The sequence below is a fragment of the Lissotriton helveticus genome, chromosome 8 (genome assembly GCF_964261635.1).
Source record: "Lissotriton helveticus chromosome 8, aLisHel1.1, whole genome shotgun sequence".
Classification (NCBI taxonomy): Eukaryota; Metazoa; Chordata; class Amphibia; order Caudata; family Salamandridae; genus Lissotriton; species Lissotriton helveticus.
In genome coordinates this window covers 831,190,370-831,203,017 of record NC_136069.1, presented here as the reverse complement: position 1 = coordinate 831,203,017, position 12,648 = coordinate 831,190,370, and the positions used below count along the sequence as shown (strand labels likewise).

General features: G+C 41.4%; 1 protein-coding gene across 1 annotated transcript in view; it reads left to right on the top strand.

Annotated features, from left to right (window-relative positions):
* The window catches only part of GLRA2 (glycine receptor alpha 2), an 819,827-nt gene extending 808,107 nt beyond the window's left edge, over nt 1-11,720 (top strand). The window contains exon 9 of the mRNA XM_078657642.1: nt 6,347-11,720. Within this exon, the coding sequence (XP_078513768.1) occupies nt 6,347-6,628 (282 nt within the window). The 3' untranslated portion in view covers nt 6,629-11,720. The remainder of the gene's footprint in view (nt 1-6,346) is intronic.
* Nucleotides 11,721-12,648: the final 928 nt, after the last annotated feature.

The following is a 12,648-nucleotide window of genomic DNA, read 5'->3' as shown; positions in this document are numbered from 1 at the left end:
TTGATATGGTTTCTTAGCCATATGATACTTTAAAATGGATAAAATATATACATACGTAAATACATTGACTAACGTACTCAATTGGTGCTTCTAAATACGCCTACCCCGGTGTACCTGACCTAAGCCTAATACGTGGGAAGGAGTAAGTAAGTAGCAGTTTAAGTTAAGTTGGTTTTGCCAAGAATCTGAATCAAGAATTCTCTTTAAGGGTTTAGTCAGCTCCGTACCTGGGTAATAGAAAGCAGGAGGTCTGGTATCTCTTTCTCAGGACTCGATATCCCAGCAACCCGCAAGGGCGGCTGGAAACACCGGAGCTGGATTTCTCGGCTGGAGAAAAGACAGCGTCTCTCTCAGTGCATCAAAAGGGAGGGGCGGCGTCCGTGGGCTCTCGCATCAGCTGGGCTCTCGGGCAAGTAGATAGCCGCTCTGCTCCAAACCACCGTGTGTTTGCTTAAGGCAACATTGGTATATTTATACCTGAAAGGTGCCGGGTTTGACTTAAGGTTGGACATAAGACGTCAATAAAGATGTCACTAAGAACTGGCCGTTCTTTCAGTGTTCGCAGGAGTTCTAGGGCAAATCAAAACAGAAGCATGGGGATTTCCAAGGTTGCTGGAGGTTTGTTTTGTTTAAAGAACTCGTTTGTACTCTCTAGGAGTCTGGGGAAGTAGCCTTGCTTAATTTGGATTGCATGGGCTACGACTAAATATGGATATGATTCTTATGCCTTTATAAGGATATTATTTATTATAACCACATAAGGGCATAAATCAGGAATATCGAATTATGGTCCTAGATAGAAATACAACAGCAGCCTCCACATCCCAATGACTATTATGCTGCACATTTGTCCACCACGTGTCGTTTCAACTCCAATGTTGTTTACCCTATGGCAAAATCCATTAGGACGCATACCGAAAGATTGCACACCTTTACAACTCGTAATGGTTTCTCGTTTTGGCTCGTAAACTCCCTGTAATGAGTTTGATCCCACGCCATTGCTTGGAGGACATGTTTAAAGGTTGAGACCGGGAGGAGGGCATCTGTTTTGGGGGTGGGGAGGTTGAAAGAGATGTAGAAGAAGCTGTAAATATGAAAGAGGAACATGGAGCCCCGCGGAGGCTGTCTGACTTGACCCTCTTCGATCCTTGGTGACAGGCGCTCTGCCGCCCACTGCCCCCCAGGCGAAGCTGACAGGACCCCGGTCACAGGTAACACGTCCTTTTACTGACACTTCCGGCTGCGTGCGGGTCACAGGGACCTTCAGTTTATGCCGATTCCTGTCCGCGTCGGTGTGAGACGGTAGGTGGCCCAGTGTTATGAAAACTCTGGGACACTTGTCACTGGAGTCTCAAGGGCAGCTGCATGAAAGGCAAGGTGGTGATCATTCAGCAGCGAAAGAGACACAGTGGCTCACATACTGAAGACCAAGGACTGATGCAGAAACAATGAGGTACCTCAGGAGAGCTGTGTCTGTGCCAGTACTAGAGGAGAAAGAGCTGCTGCTGAGCAGGTTGTGGCCCCTCAGCTGAGACACATCCATTTGTGTCCCATCATGGAAAAGGTTGGGCTGCTACAGGACAGGATTGCAGTACATAAGCACAGCTGGGTGGGAGGCAGTACTGGTATTGTACTGACCACCGCATTGGGAAGCATAGAAACAAATGGGTGGGTGCTAGTACTGGAATCAAAAGAGCTGCTGTGGGAAAGGATAGCGGGTGCATTAGCAGAGATGTGTGGAAACAGCAGCTGCGAACAAGACTGGTGCCCATATGCAGAACTGGCTGGATGCCAGTACTGGAATACTAACGGTTGCTGCAAGACAGGCTGAAGGTATATTTACTGAGGCAGAGCAATGTGCCTCAGTACTGGAATAGCAATGGTTGCTGCGTGAAAGAATGTAGGTGCACCGAGCTCTGTAATTGGAATAGAAAGGGCTGCGAACATGGGAATATTGAGGAGCACCGATGGAGCTGTGCGGCTGCCAGGACTCTAATAGAAAGGGCTGCGTACATGGGAATATTGAGGTGCACCTTGCAGCACTAACCCGATGTGACACAATGCCCGATGCAAAAGCTTGCATTGTAAAGGTTCCCACGATGTAAAATGTGCGTTGTAATGCACCCACGATGTTCTCTCATCGTTGTAATGGGTGTTTGCCAGACAGTCAGTGTCATATGGGGGCATGCCTAGGCCTGGCCCGACCTCCAGACTCTCAGAATGGGTGACATCCCACTGTGAGGATGAAGGGCAGGAGTAGACACCCGCGGGGCACCAGAGTCTATTCAGGTGTGTGTCAGTCCGTCATCTTGCCTAGGCCTAGCACACGTTGATGCAGCCTGGACTGGTAGGCCCCTATGGGTTGCGATTAACTGGGTTCCTGTGTCAGTGCCGCTGTTTGGTCCAGCAGGCAGCAACAGGAGAGGGGTGGTGGAGTGAGCCGTAGGTCAAGAAGAGCCACAGATTGGTAGCCCCCACGAGCTTCCCCGCAGCATGGCTTGGCTCGATCTGACCTCTGGACTGGTTCAGGGAGAGTGATGCCAGATGAGGGGGTAGCCCGTTATATTTAACGATGCAAGCCTGCAGAACGGGGCTAACCCCTGTTGTGCAGCTCACCTCGTCATGCTGGGAATGCCGGTACATCCATGGATGTCCAGGGCTACACGCCAGTCTGACAGTCAGCAGGGCAGCAGGGGCCGGGTTACATGCATTTACCACAATCGCACAGCCAGGAACAGTAGCAGGGAGTCCTCCGGCATCCGGTGGTTGGTGCAAAAAGCGTTGTACACAAGTGGGTCCAGGGCCATACTATACTCCCCCGGATGGTTGCATCTCCTGATGGGGAGAACGGGGGAGAAGAGGTGCCCCAGAGCCCCAAGGTCCGGCCCACTCCTCAACAGCAGCCCACTGGCTCAGCAGCCAGCTCTCTCCGCAAGGCCCACCTCCACGCTCTGGTTACCTCAGCTCATAAAAGCCGTGACACTACCTAATCCAGTGGCACAGTCACCTCCAGTGGCTCTGTCGATTTGGGTGACTATGCAATAGGATGACAGAGGGAAGGGAGTGTACTGTGATTTAGCAGCAGGGCAGCCCTAGGTGGTTCAGTGTCATCGCAGCCTCCTGCTATTCCCATCACTAAGGTGGCTCACTGGTCATGGCACCATTAACAAGCCAGCTATTAGATGCAGGCCCGGTCCCCTTGCTTCAGGCTCCATGCAGAGTTCCGGGGAGTATAGCCCACGTGGAAGAGGAGGTGGGTAGAAAATGGTATCCCCTATATTATTTGGCTAATCTGAAAGGTGGGTGGCTATATTGGTACAGGACTCATGCCGGATAAAGGGGTAAGTATGCGGAGCCTCAGTAAAGTGTGTCCGCCATCTTGGCACGCTCCCCCCCAGCACAGAGCTGCTTCTTGTACTATCATTCATGGTCGGCTGTCAAATTCTGCTTCGACTGTATATGTTTGCAAGTTTTTCATCTTTCAATACGTTTAACTATATGTGAATGTTTGCTCAAAGCTCCAATGTGTAATACAACTAAAGAACATAAACCTATTTTGCATTGTACTTATGTCAACTGTCTATTTTTTAATCGTGCAACCACCTCAGATGTATCAGTAAAAATAACCTTTTGTTCTGAATTTTGATCCTTTGTCCTGAATCTTTGTCCTGAAATTTGACCCTTTGTCTTGAATTTTTACTGTCATTCTCCAGAATTCACCTTCTTGATAAGTGGTTACCCTAGGCTTGTCCTCTGTTGTTGGAGCAACAGTGTTGTGTAGGAGAGCGAGCAGGGTCTTATTCCCAACTCCTCGCAGTTCTCTGTTGTACCTGAGGTACCCTTGATACTGCAGGTACCCTTGATACTGCAGCGTATCAAGGGTAGCCGACGGTCGTCCCTCATAGAGTGCCCTCGACTGCTCCCTTAGGGATTAGGCAGTACATGAGAGTCCATTGGGTGTTCTTAGTTTTCCTCACTCTGTTTTACTAGACCATCTTGGATCTTCACTAGTCGACAGGGCAGGTGGAGCTTCAGAATCATCCCACCATCTTGACCCCATCATAGCACTCATATAAACAGAGTTGTTGCCCTTTCATTATTCAATGTCTATGTTTTTCAAATGCATGTTGTTTAAAAAATGTAAACTAAAATATACAGTTCCTGGTAAAGAGAATTTTAAGAGGCCATTTCATTTTCTGTTCACCACTGGTTTTGTTTAAATGGTCATGACATGCTACAGATAAGAATGTTATCTGGATTCATTACATAAGATTGCAACTGATTTACATTTTCAGTAAACAACGTTAATGGTACAGTCTTTCTCATATAGACCATACATGACTACACAATAACACATGCAAGATACAAGACGGATTGCAGTTTAAGACTACAAAGATGACTCAATACCTATTTTATTTTGCTTGTCCTCTGAGCTGTGACCAAAATGGACTTTGTTCTAAAGTGACAACATCAAATTTTGACATGTGTCATTGTTTGATAAATGAGAAAGATATGCTTGATGTCTACATGAAGTATGATAATATAATTAACTTCAGAATACTAAAAAGGACTTAAGGAGAAGCCTGGTAGGTTCTGATCAAAGGATGATTTGTACAATGCAGCCTAATCGATGATTTAAAACATCAGTTTGTTAAGTTGGGGTAACAACGAATCCCATAAGCCATTAAATGACAAGCCAGTGTTCTTAGATCTTCCAGAATTTGGTTGATCAAGAAACAAGACCATTTATCATATACTTTTTAAAATAGACAGAGCTGTCATGCAACAGTACGAAATGTACAAAAGTAGAGCCTAAACTCAGGGTGAGGTTTCCTTATAGAAGTCAACGTTTTTAACTCTAATGCGCTCCACCTTATTAGGAGCTTCATTAAAATTGCAACTAGACTTCATGAACCATGGTGCAACTCTGTCCATAACTGTTATAGCAATATTTGCCGAATATGCAAGCTTTAAAGATGTCACAGTCAATTATTCATTATCATCAGTACTTTTTTGCACAGCGAATAATGCAGGAAGTGCGCCATGTCAAGACGTGTGGCAACACGCCATCCCTGATAGTTTGGATCTTGTATTATTGGTCAAAAGTTAAGGGGAAATTTCATAAGCACCACCTAGGGACAGAGTAGTCTTCTATTTTGCAAGCTAATGCAAAACTAAAACTGTGAATATAAGCCTGTTTGGAATTTGGGAAGAATATGGTTATCTTCCCTCCATTCAAAGAGGTTTTCAAGCAATATGCTTGAAAAAAGTTCCCTGATGATTCGATCTTAGGGCCTTTCTTATCGCTCAGTATCAGAAAACCACCCTCCCCATTAACTGCGACTCCCAACAGTGTCACTCTTCAGCTATATGTAAGATATTTGTATGTGAAGTACCCCATTTTTACTGGATGGGATCCTCTCTGAACGTATTTATGATTTGGTTGAATGCATTATGTTCTCGCAATCTTATCTTGAGTAAGATACTGAAGAGCCAAAAGCTAACTGGAATCCTTTATGTTTTATCATTTACATTTTTTAAATTCTGAATGATGTACCATGTGTATGCACTGAAAATGACGTAGATTCAGGTTTTGTGGCAGTGAAGCAAGAAAGCATTCACATTGAAGTCAGGTGACGTGTAATCATACTGTGAGGTGCAATCTCATGTACCTCAGAACTACTAATGTGGAAAAATCACAATAAGCAACTATAAAGAACACCTGAATATTATGAAGGCTTTACGCAATAAGTTCCATTATTCTGAAGAGCAGTCATCCATCCATACTAAGCAATTACAATAAAATAAAACAAAATTACAATTAAGTTTCGGAACTGATGGAATTAGTCTGATAAAGATATTCTGCAGTAACAGTGTAAGAACTTGCAATATTATGCAGTTACAATGAAATAATTGCTGATACTGGCAAATGTTGCTCCGTGCAAAGTAGATCTCATCAAATAGCATATATTCAAGATAATCAAGACGCTGAGGTCACTTGTTTTAAAATAGCTACTGTATGTAAATGCTACTGTGGAAATTCCACCCTTATTATTTTTCTGTAATGGTGTGCATGCTTATAGTGGTTGTAAGATACAGTGCTTGAGTTTAATTGAACAAATTGCTGTTAGACAGGCAACTAGCTCGCATCTACCAGGGGTTTTATATACGTACAGTTACTCTTTCTTTTTCTCAAATATGGTATCGTGCCACATTTTGCACAGTGTTGCTTCTTAATGCTGCAACGTAGGCAATGCATTTGATAGTCTAAGTGTACCAGCGTGAATAGAGGCTGTGTGCATTCCATTGTATTTGTGCTGATCCACTTTCACTTCTCTCATTTCAGGAAGAAGACCTTGTCCGCGAAGGCCGCTTCAACTTCAGCGGCTACGGAATGGGCCATTGCCTCCAGGTAAAGGATGGAACGGCGGTAAAGCCCCCACCACCACCGCCGCCACCTCCAGTTCCGCCCAAGGATTCTGAGTCAATCCGAAAGAAGTTTGTTGATCGAGCCAAACGGATTGACACAATATCCCGCGCAGCATTCCCTTTGGCCTTCCTCATTTTTAACATCTTTTACTGGATTACGTACAAAATCATAAGGCACGAGGATATCGACATGAAGTAGGCAACGTAGCCTTCTGAGGAGGACCAACTACCGAAAGTGTGCTTGTAAATACACATTGAACTATCTTTCTGTCATTCTCGACTTTTCTTGTTGTTGTTCCACCCCACCAAGGTCAACTATGAAAGAACCTGGAGAAGAACAACTATTGCACAAACAAACAAGCAGGAGAGTTGAAACTATTCAGGACTACAATGCGATTCTCTGTGTCGTGCATTGTTCTTCCAGTGTCTGCACTGATTAATCGTATTAAATGGGGGCCAAATGTATTAATCACTGCCAATTAAATACTGCCTAATCATTTGTACAAGAAAACTAAATTTTACTGCCATATGACCGTAGCTGGAGTTTTTAACAGGTCACTCTTTTGATAATAATGGTGACAGTACAGAGTGTTAAGTGGACCAAACTTTTCTTTGGGAAAAGCTGCCTTTCTATTTGAAACAAGTCTGTGGAGGAACAGTACATTCCAGTTACATGTCAGTAGGTAGTGATTTACAAAGGAGTCCCTTTGTGGGGTTGTACACTATTTCTACTTGCAGGAAAAAAAAAGAAAAAAATATTTCTACTTTAATATATTTGTGGATGTGCATTTTAATACTTACTCGCTTTGTTTGGAAATGTAATTTTTGGGATACAACTTGTGTACTGTGTGGTTTATTTGATAGCCTACATCCTTAACAACCAGTGAAACTGCCAATACAGCTGTGTTTTCTTTTATGTTTGGAAACGCTTGTTGATTTTCTGCTGTTCTTTCATACAGCTCGAGGTGCCAAACTGTAACTTTCCCAATGTGCGCCTTCCCCGCAAAACACATATTTATTGAGAGCCTCTTTATTTAATGGCGTAGTTCTGTTTAGCGCCAGCCTTCGCATAGCTGCAATCGACGTAGCTTCCACCAATAGCTCTGTAGATAGGGTGTCAAAAACTTGTTTACAAACCTCTGATTTACAGCTTGCTCGAAGCGGCTGCCATTTTGAATTTCATGAATTAACCTAAGAACTTTAAAACTGTACTGTGATTTTCATAACCTGTTATTGAACCTATTGGTGCCAGAGCTATATGCTTCTGAATCATTACTACAAGTTTAAGTACAAGGAAAACTGTATTTTTGCTTAGACACAAAAAGAAGACATGTAAGATATTCAAAACAAAAAGGCACTTCCTGTGAAGACAGGGTCGCGTCTTTGTTCGGTTTCAATAAAGCTGAGTGTGCTTAATTACTGTGCCTTGGTATGGTTTGCTTTAGAGTCGGACTCCATTTTATCAGAATTTCTCATCTTCATTCTCTTCTAAGATAACATTGTAGATAGAGACTACTAACAAATATTTAAACACTCAAATTAAACTCAACACTTTATAAAGAGTGAATAATGAAAACTACACCTGTTCAGAAGCTACATTTGAGTGTGTATATATATATATATATATATATATATATATATATATAGCAGTGTATCAATCAGGAAGAGAGATTCCACTTCCAAATTCAGGTATAAGCTTAATGTTGACACATAGACAAATAAGGTGCAAGCACAGCTAAGTCCACTGCTTTCCCTATTTCAACTCTCTCTTCCCTGAAGTTGCCCATCCACCTGCCCTTGAAATCCCCTGTCTACATGATTCCTCGAATACCATGATTTCGGGAGATTCTTTTGATAACACAAAGAGCCATCTAACAAATAAACACATGCACACAACAGAAGGTAAAATATGACACTCTTCCTCCTTCCCATACAAACACAAAATAAAGCAGAACAGAGTACACACAAAGCCCTCACTAACATACACTGTAAGACACCAGCCACTGAAAACACTCCCATACACTTGAGAAAATAAACACACTACTTAACAGTTACACAGTGAGAAATACATGAAACCTGCCAGAATTCCCTTCGGAATCTTCAGCCTCTGTTTCACACTTTCTGCCACTTCTCCTTTCATCCCACTCTAAACCTTATTATCTTATCTTCTTTGCTATTCTATGCTCCTCCAACATCACCACCCTAGAGACTGGCACTGATGGATCGACTCTACAATCAGCTTCTCTTTCTTACCTTTTATTCCCACCTTAATTTGTATAGCTACAGTTTTGAGCTCAGGAGAGCAATCCAACCCATGTATGCCTTTTTCCTAACTGTCATAAATCTGTTCTTATTGTTTACTTCACCCCCACAGAGAGGAGCTGAATGACAAGGGTGTTTATGAGTATGTGAAGTAGCACTTCTGTAGAACTCTTTTACATACCCTTGCATGCCTTTATGAATTTGCCACAGAACATCTAGTGGAATACATATAGGAAATGTTCATATACAGTTAGTACAAATAGAAAGGACTGTGTTCTCTTCGCTCTTTTACTTATGGGGAGTTTCAGGTGTGATTCACAAAGGCACAATGGCATGCAAGAGTACTTTAAAGAGTACTCTTGCATTATCACTTCCTGTACTCATAAATGTTTTTGTGAATTGCCCCAAAGGTCCCTAAAATGTTACAAGGCCAAATAACTGCCAATAACCCATGTTTTTTATTGAATACTTTACTTCCATGAGAATCGAAATTATAGATGCATTTGGCATTGTGATATAATGGCTTTAAATGAGGTGCCATCGCAATATCTTATTTCACATTATCAAATTCTCTCAGCTATCTTTCACCTTTCTATAACAACCTTCTCAGAGACTCGAACTTATGACTAAATATTCTATATATTTGGCATAACATTTGCCCAATCAAGCACATTCGATTAATAGCTCTACACTATAGGATTGGGCTTTAACTGGAGCCAGAATCAAAAAACATTGCAGCTTGATGCCAGCCTTATATATTAAATGCTGTAAATAATGCACCTGTATTGTGTAAAGTTTAGACCTTTCTTCTTATGTCAACTCAAAAGGCTTCTTCTTTAAATTAATCAATCATTCTTACTTCATAAATGCTGTGAGGGTCCCTGTTTGATAGTATATCTCTGTTCGGTGTGTAGGTCTAATTTAAAAAGTAATTACACTCGTCTATATGCTGGTTGATTTGTTGAAATTTAGGAAAAGACTGGATGTCAGAAACATATTTAGTGTTACTTTCCTTAAATCTCTACAAATTCCCAAATTCCCATTCCTTTTCTTGGTCATAACCACTGATGAAACTCATTCAAATGGTTCCAATTCCTTTATCCCATAGCTAGGTTAACATATTTATAACTCCCTCTTGTTTATCAGAAATCCTGTGCATTTTACACTTTACTGGATATGCATAATTCTTCAAACAAATACCCTGAGCAATCTTCTTCATTTTCTCTAACATAGTCTAATTTTATTAGCAATTTTCTCAGTCTGTTCTTCCCACCCCAGCTGAGCCACACCTGTATGTTTCACACATGTTCACTTCTACATTCCTCTCCGTACACTAAACCAGTTTCTTAAAATATCCAGACTTGATGTACTTTGCCAAATAAAGGCGCCCAAGTTTTGATCTTATGGAAGTAGGAATATCACTATTCCACTTAGAGTGAAACCAGGTGTCTCTAAATATAGTGAAAGGTGGCCCTGAATCAACCATGAGTTCAAGGTACTCCAAATACTAACACAAGGCCTAGACCTCTCCTTTTCATATAAACAATCTGTCTTTTACCACAAACATTTTCAAGCTGTATTCCTTGTCACTGACTTTCTGAGACTCATTTTCTTAACCCTTGCTTATTTCATTCCTGTATACATTAGAGCATATAATCGATACCCCCTGCACTTTGAACAAAGCTTGCTTAAAACAGGGCATCTTTTGAACCTACAATATGGATAGGACTCCCAAACCTGTAACTTCATTACCCGTCTCCAATCATCCTTAGTCTCCTGCTCTTACTTGACTGAATTCCCTTGACACACACACTTTAGTCTATGTTTTGACTCACAGTCGCACATTTATCTGCCTTCTCCAGAGCACAGGCATTGCAAGTATAGCATTTAAAGTGGCATCACTTGTAGAAAAATATCTTTCTTGGATCATGTGATTGTATAAATGCACCATAATCTGTTTTCATAAAATGTCATCCAGAACATCTTTAAAATCAAATTGTTAGAAATCCATCTATGAACTAATTTTAACACCACACTTTTCTTTGTTGTCATATAGTGTCATATAGTGTCAGCATTTCTACAACCCGTACCTACCATTTGTTCAGACTTCCGCCCAAGACAAATTTCTATTATTTTTATAAGCCCTCCTCATATGCATCCATCTCATCACGGCATCATTTTTTATACACTTGGTAAATACAAAAGCCCCTCCTGTCCTCCGAATCTCAGCACTGCAATGCAAACTTTCTTCACCAGGCATTGTTTTATCAGTATTAATAGAAATTAACTGAGAAGGAAATTCTGTCCTCCCCCCACACATCAGCCATTGCACATAGGAAGCACCTTTGTAATGTATGAACTTATCTGTAAGTTTCATATGTTTCTTTTTCACCTTTGTTATATAATTTGCTATGGCACAGGCATGATGAAATAAGAGAGTGATGTAGTACCGGCCTCTAAATCTGAACTCCATTAGATTTTTAATTAGTAGCCTCTAAAGCTGGAGAGAGGAAATGTAGGATACAGCACAGCATCACTGCACCCCATTGCAGTGTCACATTACATTTTTCACCATAACTGTGTCTCCAGGTGGAGTCACCCCAAAAACTGGTACTATGGATAATTTTTAAATCATTTGTAGTCACAATATGTTGCAGACTCTCTCAAACATTGAAGTCCATACCATACAGCTATTCAACTGGAGAAAACTACCGCACAAAGTCAAACTGATCTCATCCACAACAGGAAATCTCAGCTGGACGCCGCTGATGATTTGCATTTACATTCAAGTGAAAGATATGTTATCAGGTGGGGATATATTCAATTAATTGCATTATCTGTCAAGACGTTTACATGTCTCATGCCATGAACCCTCATTGGTCTTTGTTCTTCTATTTTAACCTTCAAGAAGTGTGTGCCCAACCATGTGTCTGTAAAATTATGGCATCACAAACATTCTTTGTGGCCACAACGTTTATTCTGCATTCATTTGCAAACAGTGAAAATAAAAATAAATCTCCATTACATACCTAAGGAGTCCTTTTCTTTCATTTAGAAGCATAACACTTTAATTCTACTGTTTTAGCTTAATCAAAATCAATATTTAATCCAAGAAAATAAATTATTTTCCTTGCCCTTTACGTTTTTGCTATCAATCACTAATAGTCTCTATTTCAACAAAACAAGCCTCATGATGTCGATACATTTCAGCCATAAACACATTGAGCAGCATCCTCAGGACAACATAATAGCAAATACGTGTCTATGACTCAGCAACAAAGTGGGCAATGTTGAACTTCCAAAGGAGGTGGTGGGGTGAATGGGGGGGTGTTGTGTCTGTGTGTGTGTGTGTCACATATAGCTATACTCTTATCGGCTATTGGTATTAGTCTTCTCATTGAATTTTTCATGAGTCTTATTCTGGTGAAGAACCATCCAAAGGCCTATATATGTGGAATATAGTTGCTCAGGTTCTTCTTAACCACAACAGGACACACGAGCCAGACGCAGCTAATGCATTGTTCTTATATTTATGTACACTTGTACACTGGTATGAATACAGAGGCTGCAAATCAAAACCCAGGTTTGGTATGCAGATCTAGAATATATGTCAATTTTAAAACGTGAGGCCGTACCTCAGGTACAAAAATGCTGCATCATGGTTAAAAAGGTATCATGTTGATTTGACATCCATGCCTGTGTACCACTGAAACATAGAAAGGTATGTGCAACACGTGTCCAGTAACACACTCAAACCTCAATGTTCAACACCAAAGCAGCAGAAGTAAATGTACCTTGGTTTATCCGAAATTCTAGTTGTCCACACAATATATTATCTTGCACCAATGGCACCACTATTCAAAGCTACCTGCTCTATGTCGTGATTAAAGTTTTCACCCCTTCTTTAAGGAACCATAAGTGAGAAAACCCCCAGACTCACTTTCTCCAGATGAATCT